This window comes from Brachycentrus maculatus, unplaced genomic scaffold, assembly GCF_059751285.1.
Source record: "Brachycentrus maculatus isolate JH-2025_06_01 unplaced genomic scaffold, ASM5975128v1 h1tg000059l, whole genome shotgun sequence".
NCBI lineage: Eukaryota > Metazoa > Arthropoda > Insecta > Trichoptera > Brachycentridae > Brachycentrus > Brachycentrus maculatus.
Window position 1 is genome coordinate 969332 of NW_028280813.1, and position 17504 is coordinate 986835.

Here is a 17504-nt window from a genome sequence, read left to right on the forward strand (position 1 = left end):
AACCTTTGTAGCATAGTGTTGGTGCCTTTATTGCATATAATTTAATAAATATTTAATAATGTATTTAAAAACATATATTTTTAGGAAAATCTCCAACGCAGTTCCGGCATAAGATTCTAAAATATACATAATCAGTTTTGCATTTTACTATATTGTTATGGCGTAAAAATTGTAAAAACTAGTGAGATGGATACGAAGGGGACGCCACACACTTCGCTCACTCCTTTCAACAAAGTCACAAATCAAAAATCGCCAATTTTCAGTTGTGCACGTTTTTTAGAATGCCCAGAAAATGTACTATATCCCAGCAAAAGCGGCATATTTTTAACTTAATATTTACCCGCTACAGGGCAGAAAGTGATGTTTTTGCACTTTGAAGAAAAAGTATTGCTTAGCTATTTTTTAAATATAATAATAATAAATAAAATAAAACCCCTATCCGCACCCCAATGGTGCATAGGGCACTGCGTCATATAAACTCAGTGTTATCTTGATCGTTTACACATGAAGGAAAGGTGTTCAGCCCTCCGCTTCAGGTACCAGTCCAGGGTAATATTGAATAAATATGACAGTGGAAAAATCACTAACATTTTTTATTTTACCCCCCTTGGGAATCGAACCCGGGACCTCCAGAACGGTAGCCGAGCGTGCTGACCATTACACTACGGAGGCGGACAATATAAACAAACAAAAAAAAATATATAAAATAAATTACACCTAGTTTTCAGGCGTATAAGACGCTATCCACATCGAATTTTCTAAACGAACTGAACTCCGAAAACGCTAACTACTTAATTTTGACAAAGTATAAACTTTAAAATGATTTCAAAACATTATTTTATCGTGTTTTTGAATGAATAACACTAGTTTAGAATTTCAGATAAAACCGTTAATTAATTTAAAAAAACACATTGAAAAAATCTTCTAAGTTCGCTCCTGTAAAGTTACAGATTTGCAGATAGAGTACTTTACGTAGGGGCCGTCGATGTGAAAGGCTCTAAAATCGTTGCATATATACAAGTTTCAAAAATAAATGCAATATGGATGTTCAATGGACAAGATGGACTTCAAGAATTGTACGATAGAGACCTTGGGAGAACAAAAGAGGTGGTCTGACGATATTGTCGCTGTGGGGGGTAGAAACTGGCTGCAAGCAGCAACCGCCTGGAGGCAATGGAAAGAAGGGGGAGAAGCCTATATCCAGCAGTGAAGGTCATGAAGAAGAAGAAGAAGAAGAAGAAGAATATTCAACAATGGGCAGAATGGTGAACGTTACACAAGTGTACAAAGCGATCGCTTAAACCAGTCAAATGCCAGGTCGTTAGAGCCCTGAGACTCAGACTTCCTTCTGCTTCCAAATAAAGAGGTATGTTTCATCATATCAAGTTGAGATACTACACATTTTCTTCATCTTTGTTGAGATGATAATTTAAATAACTCTCAAGTGGAGAAAACCAGATTTGTGAACAATGATTTGGACACATTAAAAAATATCTTCTCTTCTTCATCTTGTGGCCTTGTGGCCTGTTTTTAAGAGGGATATTAGCCTCCTGCGATGTCGATTCCCAGCTGCCAATCCATCTCTTTGGTGGTCTGCCCGGGAGTCGTCTACTATGGGGTTGGCTGTATAGTGCGATGTGAGAGAGTCTGGATGGATACCATTGTCTCCTTCGTTGCCTTCCCCACCTAACGACATCTTCCATCTCGCATATTTCCCTGATCCTGGCGTGTCTTATTCTATCTCGAAGACTCTTGCCTGATATGCTTCTCAGAGTCTTCATTTCTGACACTCTAAGCGCGCTTTTTGTGGCAACGGTGTCCGCTCTACTTTCGATTCCATACGTCATGATGGGTAGGACACAAGTTTTGTAATTCTTAATCTCAAAAAGCTATAAAATACAAAGTGCCGGATTTGGAAACAAACTTTTGTAAAACATACAAACAAAATTACACAATGACATTTTTGGAAGACGTAAAATTGTGTTTTTGCTGTTTTTTTTTCGTAAATAAATAATATCTTTGTACTTAAAATGCCTGCATCGCTCCTGTTCTCTTATACGGCTGTGAAACATGGCACCTTACAAGGGCCCAGACCAGCCGCGTACTAAGCTTTGAGAATAGGTGTCTGCGGAGAATTTTAGGCGTGCGGTGGTTTGACTTTGAATGAAGAGATGAGGCGTAGGACGCGGCAAATCTTGGTCACAACTGTCGTCAAGAAGAGGCGATTCAGTTGGCTTGGCCATGTACTCCGCATGCCTCCCGAGAGCCGCCATCAAGCTCGCCTCCTTTACAAGGCATCAGGTTCCCGACCACTGCTGACAATCCGTCGGCAGTTCTCGTCAGAGCTTCGGGATGCGGATCTGACTTGGGAGGATGCAAGGGAGCTGGCAACCGACAGAATAGCCGGGAGACAGTTTGTGGACTCCATATGCTCCACCTAGGGAGCGGATATGTTTTAATGTAACCTCCGTTTTAATGTTTTAATATGCCTCCGTAGTGTAATGGACAGCACGCTCGGCTACCGTTCTGGAGGTCCCGGGTTCGATTCCCAAAGGGGGGTAAAATAAATATAAGTGATTTTTTCACTGTAATATTTATTCAATATTACCATGGACTGGTACCTGGAGCGGAGGGCTGATCACCTTTCCTTCATGTGTAAACGATCAAGATAACACTGCGTTTATACGACACAGTGCCCTATGCACCATTGGGGTGCAGATAAGGGTTTTATTATTATTATTATACATGAATCAATAATGGATCTTTGTCAGACAGGAGGAATATCTAATTTAACATACTCAACCTATAAAGGATTGTATTAGACTCGTGAAGTGTTTTTAACAGCCGATATAATCAATATTTTCATTCATTATTTTCTTGTGGAAAATTCTCCTTCGTAAATACGTTGTTTTCGTAAGTTGGCAATGAATGACGTCACAGAAACGATGGACTTATTTTAATATTGGTAATATTGCTAAATTATTGGCGGCTCTGTTTGTCGATGTCTATGGTCCCCCCTCCCCTCATATTTGTATAACACAAATGGTAAACAAAGAATGCTACCCCGATAGTCTTGTGATTTTTCATATTAATTTATAGCCAGTATCGTGACAAAAATCTATTCACATCTAGAAAATGTTTGCAAAGGACAGGGTAGTATGGCGTTCTATTTTCTCTGCCTACCCCTGCGGTAAGCGGCGTGATGGTGTTAGTTAGTTTAGAAGAATTGTTTAAAACTACAGTGTGATTGATATGTTGCAACTTAGTTTTGCATATATATATATATATATATATATATATATATATATATATATATATATATATATATATATATATATATATATATATATATATATATATATATATATATATATATATACTGCGTTTCTATGATGCTGTGCCCTATGCACCATTGGGGTGCGGATAAGGTCAAAGCTTTCAAAAGAGCCTTCTTCAAAAAGAAGTTTTATTCAAATATATATAATGTGTTAACACGATCAAAATAATACTGCGGTTATATGATGCAGTGCCCTATGCACCATTGGGTGCGGACAAGAGTTTGAAGAAGGTAAAAAAACAAGTGTTTTTCTTTTACAACTTCATCGTGTCAAACAATAATTTAAAAATTGATTTAGAGATAGTTACAATGTTCCCTGCACCTCCTGTTATCCCGGATGGCCCGGATGTCCCGGACGCGTTGTCGCTAGCTGTCTAGCCAACCTTTTCTACTCGCACCAAAGCGCATTCTGTAATCTCCAATATCCACGTAATAATTATTTTCTAGATGACTTTTGGAGTCGCAATCTTCGTCTCTATCGGACGACATTTGTTGGTCGTAAATTTTTCCGATTTTCGCATTTTTCGCCGGATGACTACAGCCGAAAATGGCGTCAGCATCGTTGACTCTTTTGCGTTTAACTGATTCTAGACATATGTGTGATCCTATAGCTCTGTCATCTGATCTTACATCTCTATCATCTGATTCTATACATCTGACACCTGATTCTATTTTTCTGTCATCTTGGTCTGTAATTCTGTCATCTGATTTTATATGTATTACACCTGTTTCCATACGTCTGTCATCTGATTCTATATGTCTGTCATCTGATCCTATAGCTCTGTCACCTGATCTTATAACTCTATCATCTGATTCTATACGTATGACACCTGATTCTATTTTTCTGTCATCTTGGTCTGTAATTCTGTCATCTGATTTTATATGTAATACACCTGTTTCAATACGTCTGTCATCTGATCCTTTAGCTCTGTCACCTGATATTATATCTCTATCATCTGATTCTATACGTCTGACACCTGATTCTATTTTTCTGTCATCTAGGTCTGTAATTCTGTCATCTGATCCTATAGCTCTGTCACCTGTTCTTATATCTCTATCATCTGATTCTATACGTCTGACACCTGATTCTATTTTTCTGTAATCTAGGTCCGTAATTCTGTCATCTGATCCTATAACTCTGTCACCTGATCTTATATCTCTATAATCTGATTCTATACTTCTGACACCTGATTCTATTGTTCTGTCATCTAGGTCTGTTATTCTGTCATCTGATTTTATATGTATTACACCTGTGTTCATACGTCTGTCATCTGATTCTATGTTTCTGTCGCCTGGTTCTGTAATTCTGTCATCTGATTCTATATTTCTTTCATCTGATTCAATACGTTTATCATGAGATTCTGTATTTCTATCATCTGCACAACAATTTTCTTTGAGCCTTTTATCTTCTTCGACCTTTTCTTTCTTGTTTCTCTTGATTCCTTCGCAGCTAAGTTCCTGGATGACCAGGATGTAGAGGACTGAGAAGAGTGTCACCAGGTTGGTGGTCGTGAGGCAACTAGACCAGGAAGGGTCTCGCCGCCGTGCCGACATCATTGGATTTCCAGAGTTACAGGCGTCAGCGTCGCTGCAGCTTTGGAGACACCCGTGGACATATCTGGACAGACAGCATGAAAACAATTAATGTAAGCGTGGAGTTGGCAAAAGAAGGATGAGAGTAGACTGGATGCAGTCGGGATGCCTTCTCTCAGTGCGGCGAGACCATGTATGGTAGATGTTCCAATGGTGATATAAGGAAAGGGTGCAAGGCTGAGATGAGCACTATCCAGCAAACTAAGGAAGGCGGCTTGGGATGGTTTGGGAAGGATGAGAGTAGACTGGATGCAGTCGGGATGCCTTCTCTCAGTGCGGCGAGACCATGTATGGTAGATGTTCCAATGGTGATATAAGGAAAGGGTGCAAGGCTGAGATGAGCACTATCCAGCAAACTAAGGAAGGCGGCTTGGGATGGTTTGGGAAGGATGAGAGTAGACTGGATGCAGTCGGGATGCCATCTCTCAGTGCGGCAAGACCATGTATGGTAGATGTTCCAATGGTGATATAAGGAAAGGGTGCAAGGCTGAGATGAGCACTATCCAGCAAACTAAGGAAGGCGGCTTGGGATGGTTTGGGAAGGATGAGAGTAGACTGGATGCAGTCGGGATGCCATCTCTCAGTGCGGCAAGACCATGTATGGTAGATGTTCCAATGGTGACATAAGGAAAGGGTGCAAGGCTGAGATGAGCACTATCCAGCAAACTAAGGAAGGAGGCTTGGGATGGTTTGGGAAGGATGAGAGTAGACTGGATGCAGTCGGGATGCCGTCTCTCAGTGCGGCAAGACCATGTATGGTAGATGTTCCAATGGTGATATAAGGAAAGGGTGCAAGGCTGAGATGAGCACTATCCAGCAAACTAAGGAAGGCGGCTTGGGATGGTTTGGGAAGGATGAGAGTAGACTGGATGCAGTCGGGATGCCATCTCTCAGTGCGGCAAGACCATGTATGGTAGATGTTCCAAACCTAGGCAGACCTGCAGATATCGTAGTCGTACAGGAGAAAGTGACCAACTAACAAAACGTTAAATGTTCAGGAGGGCTATTTAATTCACTTTTGCTTGGCAAAAAAATAAACATCAATGCAGTTAGTCATTTTTAACAAGTCAATATATTATACTTCCAAGTTTAAAATCGCTTTGGGATTTTTTTCAGGGCAATATTAAGCTAGTAAGATATCAAATAGTCAATAATCACGTTTTTGTAAAAAATTCACTTGGTCACTTCGGCTGTCCAAACTTAAAACACTGTAATGGCCCTGCCATTTCTCATTTGCACTTTTATTGTCCTTTTTTATAAAGTCGAGGGACTCGTCATTTGCTTGCAATATGTTTTCCGGCCTTTGGTTCGAGATGCGTTCCCATGGCCATAAATCGGTACAGCATTTTATGATTCCCTACCCTAAAGCAAGAGGGTTTTTAACTTAGTCTAATTTGGTACTTCGTGAGAGTCGGGTGTAACATAACTTAACAGAGCTGTTTGGAAGTACATGAGTATTGACTGCCGTATTGTTGTTTTTAAATAAACAAATATATAATTAGTCAATACCGTGCTTCAGTCCAACCTGCCTCCTGACAGAAGGGGATTTAAGTGTCCTGTTTAATAAGGACGTCATTGAGTGCACGCGTACGCTGATCACAAGGTGTCATCGCGCAAGCGACGCGTCCGTCATACTTTTACAACACAGTAAGGGACATTTTTTTTGCAGTACGTTTTTTTTGCATTTTTGGACTAAGTAGAATCTACTTAGTCCAAACTACAAAAATGTCCCTTACTGTGTTTTGAGTTTGGACAGCCGACTTTCTCCTGTATGAGTACGATATATTTCACTCTGGTATACGAGGGATCGCAAGCAGTGCCCTGCGCCACTATGTTGGCGCGGGCGGAGGTCTAGTGAGGAAGAGACCAGGTACCTGTCGTCGTAGTAGAAGCGACCGCAGTGGGACATCCTGATAATCTCCGTGTCCGTGGTCAGCGTGCCGGAGTCCAGCGCGCATCCACGCACGGTGATGCGTTCTCCTGTGTCGTCTGAAGATGTAAACAAAGAAATAGATTATAATAGATCATTGTCAGACGGGAGGAATATCTAATTTAACATACTCAACCTATAAAGGATTGTATTAGACTCGTGAAGTGTTTATAACAGCCGATAAAATCAATGTTTTCATTCCTCATTTTCTTTTCGCCTTCGTAAATACGTTGTTTTCGTAAGTTGGCAATGAATGACGTCACAGAAACGATGGCGTTATTTTAATATTAGCTACATTGCTAAATTATTGGCGGCTCTATTTGTTGATGTCTATGGTCCACGCGTGTTTGAAGCGTGAAAGGCGTTCAAATTCAACCGAGTTATAAAAATAAACTCTCATAAAATTATAACTTTTACTGTTTTACCAATAAATATGGTACATATAGCTATTAAGCAGTATTTTATCGTGTGTCTAGATCAGAAATGTGATAAATTAACCAGAAAATTTGAAAAAATCAATCAATAAAACATTATTGATTGATTTTTCAAATTAACCCGGGATGTAAAGTTTCGATTTCTAACTGATTTTAGTTGATATTCTAATCAAAAGGATAATTCTATCCTAACAGGGACATCTTTGGTCGAGTGTCGTCAGTAAATTTGTATAAAAATTATAAGAAATAATGCATTACAAAAAACTTTCTTTACTGATTAGTAGATATCACACTAAAGTATCTTTATAATATGAACTACCACGGATGTGTGCGTGGCTTAACCTGCGGCTGTTATTCAAATGTAAAAACATACCTACCGCCAACGTTTGGCGGCAGATAGGCCGATGGGTTAACCTTTTAACCGCGTTAACTTTGTTCCTGAGAGACGCCCGTGCGCGGCGGTATTTCACCGTTTTTTTAATGATTACTTTTATCATGTATTTAGTTAAGAAACGATTTATTTTCCTAAACAAAAACGTTCAATGGGATTCATCGTGCCTTTTTGGTACTCTATAATACACGTGTGTCACATTATTCTTGAAATATATCGTAATATAAACAAATAAGATCGTAACATAAATAAATCAAAGCGCGCATCGTGTGTCACTCTTACCCACTGGCGATGCATAGCGTCGAGAGTGAGACAGATATAGGGCATGATTATGGCGCGGACTAATTACCGACCTCGAGAAAAATCAGGGATCTGTTCTTTTATTTATCCTTGTGATGTTACAAATAATTAGTCAGATATTTCAACAGATGTCATAAGGCCAAGGATTGACTTATTATTTTATCCAAAGTTCCACACCATGAAAAAATCCCTCTGAGTTGAACTGAGGTTGGAAACTTGGAGCAAAGTAAAAATACATACGCTTATGTCAGCCGCGTATGGGGCATGTTTTGTGAAAACAAACACATACGGTTATGCGAGCCGCGTGGATCCGGTTAATATGAAAGGCTGATGCTGAAGATATTGAGGGCTGGAGTGGAAAGGGTCATACCGTAGACTCCGGCTATCTTGATGCACGACGTGGCGGGGAAGAGCCCGTCTCTCCCCTTGCGGCCGCCCATGCACGGGCTCTCCAGGATGTCCACGGAGTGGTTGTTGTGGAAGGGGTCGTCGCAGGCAGCGTTGGTCCCGTTCATGGACACGCACTTGAAGCAGTCTATGGCGCCGGCTGAAACGTACAACCGGTGCTGTATATCGGCACAAGAGTGAGGTTGGAACGTACAACCGGTGTTGTATATTGGCACAAGAGTGTAAGCTAAAGCGTACCAATGCACAAGAGTGTAGGCTGAAACATACCAGTATTGTATATCGGCACGAGAGAAACGTACAACCAGTATTGTATATTGGCACAAGAGTGTGAGCTGAAGCGTACAACCAGTATTGTATCAATATGTCTTGTGCCAATTCACAAGAGTGTAGACTGAAACATACAACCAGTGTTGTATATCGGCACGAGAGAAACGTACAACCAGTATTGTATATTGGCACAAGAGAAACGTACAACCAGTATTGTTTGTATATTGGCACAAGAGAAACGTACAACCAGTATTGTATATTGGCACAAAAGTGAGCTGAAGCGTACAACCAGTATTGTATCAATATGTCTTGTGCCAATTCACAAGAGTGTAGGCTGAAATATACAACCAGTAATGTATATTGTCACGAGAGAAACGTACAACCAGTATTGTATATTGGCACAAGAGAAACGTACAACCGGTATTGTATATTGGCACAAGAGAAACGTACAACCGATATTGTACATTGGCACAAGAGTGTGGGCTGAAGCGTACAACCAGTATTGTATCAGTATGTCTTGTGCCAATGCACAAGAGTGTAGGCTGAAACATACAACCAGTATTGTATATCGACACAACAGAAACATACAACCGGTATTGTATATTGGCACAAGAGTGTAGGCTGATGCGTACAACAATACATATTGGCAATTAGTACAACAGTATATTGGCACAAGAGTGTAGGCAGAAACGTACAACCGGTATTGTATATTGGCACAAGAATGTATGCTGAAGCTTACAACCAGTATTGTAAGTTTTGTGACCGAAAGAACTTTCCAAAGAAGAAGAGAATGAGAAAAAAGTTGTTTTGTGACCGAAGGAGTGGGAATAATCGGCGGGTATGTATGGGGCGATGCATGAACGTGGAAGAGGCGTAGACTGTTTGCAAAGACAGAGTGGTTCTATTCTCTCTGCCTACCCCTGCTTGTTCTAATATACATAGGCAAATAGCCGCAAGTTAACAGTAATTTTGAGATAAATGAGTTTATAGTTCATATTTTTTTTTTTTTGACATCTCATCAAAGATGAAGAAGAATATGGAAGTCTGGGCATTTACGGGGCTGACGACCGTCATAATATGAAAAATAACTCCTGTAATTGGAGATAATCCAGATTTTGTGAACAAGTATTTGGACACACTCAAAATGTTGAGTTTATAAATAACTATTTTAATTAAGGTTTTACTTAGTAAATACCACTATTTCTTAAAATCTACTGTGACACGTGTTTCGATGCATTCCGAATCATTTTCAAACACCGTATGTGCTTGAAAATGATGCGGAATGCATCGAAACACGTGTCACAGTGGATTTTAAGAAATAGTGGTATTTACTAAGTGAAAAATTAATTTAAAATGGATAGATTTTAACACAAAGTGACTGTCAACTTAAAATGATGCTTTTTGCCAACACATGTCGCTCACTCCTTTCAATAACGTCATATATCAATAATCGTCAATTTTCAGTTGTGCGTGTTTTCGGAATGCCCAGAAAATGTACTATATCCCAGCAAAGGCGGCATATTTTTAACTTAATATTTGCCCGCTACAGGGCAGAAAGTGTTGTTTTTGCATTTTGAAGAAAAGGTATTGTTTAAGTATTTTTTTAAATATACTAAATAATTTTCAAATGGAGAAAAAACATTCAGGGTTTACTTAAAAAGATCTGTTGCACAGTGAAAAGTTCAATAAGTGGCTTGACATTTATTTTTAATACATTTTATTATATTTTTAAACATTAAAAACGATCTCCTGAAAAATCTAGTTATTTGATATATGACGTTGTTGAAAGAAGTGAGCCATGTATCAAATTAATACAATTTTGCGGCTATTTGGATAATGAATATCTCGGTGAAGGAAAGAGATGGAGCAAAATCTGTGATTGTATATGATAGAGGCCAGGTATAAGAATGCTTTGAGCCGTGTTACGCCAAACAGCCGCGACTTGAGTTACGGCTAGTTGCCTTTACACAAAGTGTAGTTACCTGCGGGTAGCGCCGACGCAACTAACAGCCAACATATTGGGATAATGAAGGCGGTCGCTATTATGTGTGAATGTCGTGACATCTTCGGGCATTATTTCTGAAATAAATAAATATATATATATTAATTAACGATCAAGAGTTAAAGTTACTTCCGGTACGTGGAATATTGTGGATGAGTATCATCGTTGAACAACAAACTAGACAAAAGTATCCACATCTTCTAGTACACAGCCATGATACACCATTTACACACAACGAAGGTTTGATAGTCCCAAGACAGCCCTGAATATTTAAACTGTGTGTTTTCTGAGTAAGCGGCAGCTCAAACGCCACACGGTGTATATATTTGGCAAGGTTTCATAATATCCTTTATATCTACTAGACAAAAATATAGAAACCTTCTAGTACACAGCCATGATACACAATGTACCCACAACGGAGGTTTGATAGTCCCAAGAATTAACAGTAAATATGGGAGTCCAACACAGCAATATATCGTTACAAACATTTTTAATTTGTTGCCGACGGAGGTTAGAGGTCAAAATAAAATATGGAACAAAGGCAAAATAAAGGAATGGGGAAATGATCAAGAGTTAATTCTATGAAAATTGTAAAATAGTTTATATTGGTTAAAATGGATAAAAACAATAAAAAAATTTATGAAAAAAGAACTCCACCAACAAGACACACAAGGTGCGGGGCAAAAAGTATTTTAAATATGTTTATAATTATCAAACCCTTATCCGCACCCCAGTGGTGCATAGGGCACCGCATCATATAAACGCAGTGTTATCTTTGATCGTTAACACACGAAGGAAAGGTGATCAGCCCTCCGCCTTAGGTACCAGTCCAGGGTAATATTTGAATAAATATTAGAGTGAAAAAATACTTATATTTATTTGACCCACCCCTGGGAATCGATCCCGGGACCTCCAGAACGGTAGCCGAGCGTGCTGACCATTACACGACGAAAGTGGACTACATGTGTGTGTCCAAATACTTGGAAATGCTCTTACAATAAAAATCTATTATTTGACCCTTCCCTTACGATGCTAAAAACTACCGCGCGATATGTATTTTGTACACCATATGAAAATGTGGTTTGAAAACGTGAAAAATGTGAATATTCATAAATGTAGCTTTTACTGACCATAGTTGAAGGTAACAATTTTGCAATGTTAGCTCTGGTATTATCTGAAAACGAGAGAAAAATACATCGCAAATAACCGCAACCGTTGGCGTAGCGACGCGACCGTCGCGCAAGACGATCTGCGTGCTACTGGCGTGGTAAACACGTTACTTACAAAGCACGCCACGCGCGCACACACAGAAACGTTTGTGTATTGGTGAATTTATTCCCGATTTTATTCACGAATTATTTATTTCCGTCGCTGCAAATGAACAACTTTATATTATAATACTTTCATGTAATACATGATTATATTACGGAGGAATACACAAATTGTGAGCCCGTATCTATTATATTTTATATTGATATTTCCATTTTAAAAGTCGAGCTGTAGTAAATACATATCGCTCACTCCTTTCAAGAACGTCATTAATAAAAAAAACTTGATTTTTCAGGAGAACGTTTTTAAAGTTTAATAATATAATACAACGTATTAAAAATAAATATCAAGCCACTTATTGAACTTTTTACTGTGCAACAGATCTGTTTAGGTAAAACCAGAAGGTTTTTTCTCCATTTGAAAAATATTTAGTACATTTTAAAAAATAATTAAACAATACCTTTTCTTCAAAATGCAAAAACAACACTTTCTGCCCTGTAGCGGTTAATTATGAAGTTAAAAATATGCCGCTTTTGCTGGGATATAGTACATTTTCTGGGCATTCCGAAAACATGCATAACTGAACATTGACGATTTTTGATTTATGACGTTCTTGAAAGGAGTGAGCGATGTATCAAATTAATACAATTTTGCGGCTATTTGGATAATGAATATCTCGGTGAAGGAAAGAGATGGAGCAGAATCTGTGATTGTATATGATAGAGGCCAGTTATAAGAATGCTTTGAGCCATGTTAAGCCAAATAGCCCAGTCGCTAGGTAATTTTAATTCGTAATAATAATAATAATAAAACCCTTATCCGCACTCCAATGGTGCATAGGGCACTGCTTCATATAAACGCAGTGTTATCTTGATCGTTTACACATGAAGGAAAGGTGATCAGCCCTCCGCTTCAGGTACCAGTCCAGGGTAATATTGAATAAAATTACAGTGAAAAAATCACTTATATTTATTTGACGCCCCCTGGGAATCGAATCCGGGACCCCCAGAACGGTAGTCGAGCGTGCTGACAATTACACTACGGAGAATTATTACAAATTAATAATAATTAATATACATAAATATTACGAAATCAAATTACCTAGCGACTGGGCACTGCCCGTTGCTATTTTTGTAGACGTTGAATGTATGAAGGAGCTGAAATGTTTACTGGACTTTCCAAACATAGAGTTCTCATAAACAAAGATCTATATATATATATATATATATATATATATATATATATATATATATATATATATATATATATATATATATTTATATATATATATATATATATATATATATATATATATATATATATATATATATTATATATATATATATATATATATATATTATATATATATATATATATATATATATATATATATATATATATATATATATATATATATATATATATATATATATATATATATATATATATATATATATATATATATATATATATATATATATATATATATATATATATATATATATTTATATATATATATATATATATATATATATATATATATATATATATATATATATATATATATATATATATATATATATATATATATATATATATATATATATATATATATATATATATATATATATATATATATATATATATATATATATATATAAATATATATATATATATATATATATATGTATATATATATATATATATATATATATATATATATATATATATATATATATATATATATATATTTATATATATATATATTTATATATATATATATATATATATATATATATATATATATATATATATATATATATATATATATATATATATATATATATATATATATATATATATATATCTATATATATATATATATACATATATATATATATATCTATATATATATATATATATATATATATATATATATATATATATATATATATATATATATATATATATATATATATATATATATATATATATCAATATTTATAACATGGCGATTCCAAGATAAACTTTATCTTCCATCTGTCATATCGCTCACTCCTTTCAACAACGTCATATATCAAAAAATGGCAATTTTCAGTTGTGCATGTTTTCGAAATGCCCAGAAAATGTACTATATCCCGGCAAAAGCGGCATATTTTTAACTTAATATTTACCCGCTACAGGGCAGAAAGTGTCGTTTTTGCATTTTGAAGAAAAGGTATTGTTTAATTATTTTTTTAAATGTACTATTTAGTATATAAAAATATTTATTTTTCAAATGGAGAAAAAAACCTTCAGGTTTTACCTAAAAAGATCTGTTGCACAGTAAAAAGTTCTAGAAGTGGCTTGATATTTATTTTTAATACATTTTATTGTACATGTATTTATAAACTTCAAAAACGATCTCTCAAAAAAATCAAGTTTTTCGATATATGATGTTGTTGAAAGGAGTGAGCGAAATGTACAAGGTGGCGCAAAATTAATCACCGAATCAAAAGATGTTATAATTTTTGCAAATGGCGTCGTACGTCAATCATATTTGAGATTAGTGAACTAGACAGCTGCAGTATACAAACAGATTGATATAACGGGCACAAATGTGTGTCAACACCGGTGGCAGCCATATAGATAAAAAAAATATTTTTTCTTAAAATACTATCAACAGCTTCCTGGCTTCATAACAAATTATAATCTTTGTGGATTGTTGGTATCAGCTCTCCTCGTCTTCAGGCTGTAGGTCCATCTGTCCTGTACAACGTCACCTAGGCCATGCCTTGGGATCATGTTATCTCGCTGCAGCATCCGTGAATTCTTTAATCTTCCTTTAGATAATTCCTCTGCAGCTGTCCAGTTCACAAATCGCTCACTCCTTTCAACAACGTCAAATATCAAAAAACTTGATTTTTCAGGAGATCGTTTAGGAGATCGTTTTTCAAGTTAAAAAATATAATAAAATGAATTAAAAATAAATATCAAGCTACTTATTAAACTTTTTACTGTGCAAGAGATCTTTTTAGATAAAACCTGAAGGTTTTTTCTCCATTAAAAAAAAAAAAAAAATATATATATATATATATATATATATATATATATATATATATATATATATATATATATATATATATATATATATATATATATATATATATATATATATATATATATATATATATATATATATATATATATATATATAATATATATAAAACCCTTATCCGCACCTCAATGGAGCATAGGGCACTGCTTCATATAAACGCAGTGTTATCTTGATCGTTTACATATGAAGGAAAGGTGATCAGCCCTCCGCTTCATGTACCAGTCCAGGGTATTATTAAATAAATATTAGAATGAAAAAATCACTTATATTTATTTGACCCCCCCTGGGAATCGAACCCGGGACCTCCAGAGCGGTAGCCGAGCGTGCTGACCATTACACTACGGAGGCGGACAAATAGTGTATTCAATACCTTTTCTTCAAAATGCAAAAACAACACTTTCTGCCATGTAGCGGGTAAATATTAAGTTAAAAATACGCCTGGGATATAGTATAAAATATTTTCTGGGCAATCCGAAAACATGTACAGCTGAAAATTGACGATTTTTTATATACGACGTTGTTGAAAGGAGTGAACGAAATGTCAAAATGATTGACGTAAGACGCCATTTGCAAAAATTAAAACATCTTCCTATAGGGTGATTTTGATGCCAACCTTTTTTTTTTAAAAAAGTATAGTGTTGGAAAATAATCGATACTCCGGAGTAAAATGGCGTCTAAAATTTAAAATATAACTTACAAGGCAAGGGTTTATTAAATTTTTACAGCATCAAATTTGTAATTTCAACGTACATGTCAGCACGTTGACATATTATGAAGATTTTCGACAATTCTGACAGTTCAAAATCGAAACGCGAGGTGCAAAGAAGGGGGCGTGGAATTTGAAAGCAAAACGAGGCACTTTGAAGTCGGCTTGAAGCGGGGTTTTGCTGTGAAAGTTAGCCTTTGGAGTTTGGTGAGACTAGCCGCACGGCCTTGGCGCGGTTTTGTGTGTTTGGCTGTGCGGTTTTTGCGCGGTTTTTTGGGTTATTTGATCGATTTTCTTCACCAGCGGGCGGGCATAGTGTCTCGAAACACGCACGTCACAGTTCACGCTCGGATATCGACTGAAGACTTGTCTACTTATTGCGGATACTGCGCAGGCGCGGCTAAAATTTTCCGTTTTCAAAGCTAACCAACTATATGAATAATAAAACCCTTATCCGCACCCCGATGGTGCATAGGGCACTGCGCCATATAAACGCAGTGTTATCTTGATCATTAAACACATGAAGGAAAGGTGATCGGAAAGGAATATTGAATAAATATTATGGTAAAAAATTCACATATATTTATTTGACCCCTCCCCCTAGGAATCGAACCCGGGACTTCCAGTACGGTAGCCCAGCGTGCTGACCATTACACTGCAGAGGCGGACTAACAAACCAACCACCAACCCGTTTCCGCAGGGGTAGGCAGAACGCCACATCAATCTATCTTCGCAAACCTTTTTCGCCTCTTCCACATTCATACATAATCTCATACTGAACTCGAATCAATATTTGAATTTGTTAACTATTGAACTTGAATATAATATTTAACTGACTAACTTACCATCACGCCGCTTTCCGCAGGGGTAGGCAGAGAGGATTGAACGCCACACCGCTCTGTCTCTGCAAACGTTTTTCGCCTCTACCGCATTCTGGCATCCCCTCATATTGAGAACTTGAATTAATATTTTACCATCGCCCGCAGAGAGAAAATAGAACGCCACACCCGGGTCTTTGCAAACATCCTTTTCCCGTTCCACGTTCAAGCATCTCTTCACAAATATAACTAATCATTAACACAAATACGTTTCCATTAGGTATTTTTTTAGTTCATTCATTTTGGGTCCCTGACTGGGTTCTAGTTTACACATCGCTCACTCCTTTCAAGAACGTCATAAATCAAAAATCGTCAATTTTCAGTTGTGCATGTTTTCGGAATGCCCAGAAAATGTGCTATATCCCAGCAAAAGCGGCATATTTTTAACTTAATATTTACCCGCTACAGGACAGAAAATGTTGTTTTTGCATTTTGAAGAAAATGTATTGTTTGATTATTTTTATAAATAAATTAAATATTTTTCAAATGGAAAAAAAAGCCTTCAGGTTTTACCTAAAAAGATCTGTTGCACAGTAAAAAGTTTAATAAGTGTCTTGATATTTATTTTGAATACATTGTGTTATATTTTTAAACTTTAAAATCGTTCTCCTGAAAAATCAAGTATTTTGATTTATGACGTTCTTGAAAGGAGTGAGCGACATGTCAGTTGGTTAATTTATATATATATATATATATATATATATATATATATATATATATATATATATATATATATATATATATATATATATATATATATATATATATATATATATATATATATTTATAATAATAATAATAAATTCCTTACCGCACCCCAATGGTGCATAGGGCACTGCTTCATATAAACGCAGTATTATCTCGATCGTTTACACATGAAGGAAAGGTGATC

The 17504-nt window shown here is 36.2% G+C and overlaps 1 protein-coding gene across 3 annotated transcripts; it reads right to left on the reverse strand.

Annotated features, from left to right (window-relative positions):
• Nucleotides 1–3455: 3455 nt before the first annotated feature.
• On the reverse strand, nt 3456–16708 carry LOC148311714 (uncharacterized). 3 transcript variants are annotated; one of them, XM_088256267.1, is made up of 6 exons: nt 15722–16094; nt 10643–10739; nt 8356–8532; nt 6805–6919; nt 4075–4955; nt 3456–4034 (listed from the first exon to the last, which is right to left on the reverse strand). In XM_088256267.1, exons 2-6 carry the CDS (start codon nt 10722–10724, stop codon nt 4006–4008), a joined length of 1284 nt encoding a protein of 427 aa, XP_088112393.1. In that variant the 5' UTR covers nt 10725–10739; nt 15722–16094; the 3' UTR covers nt 3456–4005. The 3 variants fall into 3 exon arrangements, with proteins under 3 accessions (XP_088112393.1, XP_088112392.1, XP_088112390.1); XM_088256266.1 differs by lacking the exon at nt 15722–16094 and adding an exon at nt 16580–16708 and having other exon boundaries at nt 3571–4955; XM_088256264.1 differs by having other exon boundaries at nt 3571–4955.
• Nucleotides 16709–17504: the final 796 nt, after the last annotated feature.

Coding starts and splice junctions, on each gene's coding strand:
- LOC148311714 (XM_088256266.1), bottom strand. CDS start 10,724: ATGTCACGACATTCACACATAATAGCGACCGCCTTCATTATCCCAATA. Junction 8,533..10,642: donor TGCGTCGGCGCTACCCGCAG/GTAACTACACTT, acceptor TGTACGTTTCAG/CCGGCGCCATAGACTGCTTC. Junction 6,920..8,355: donor CAAGATAGCCGGAGTCTACG/GTATGACCCTTT, acceptor TTACATCTTCAG/ACGACACAGGAGAACGCATC.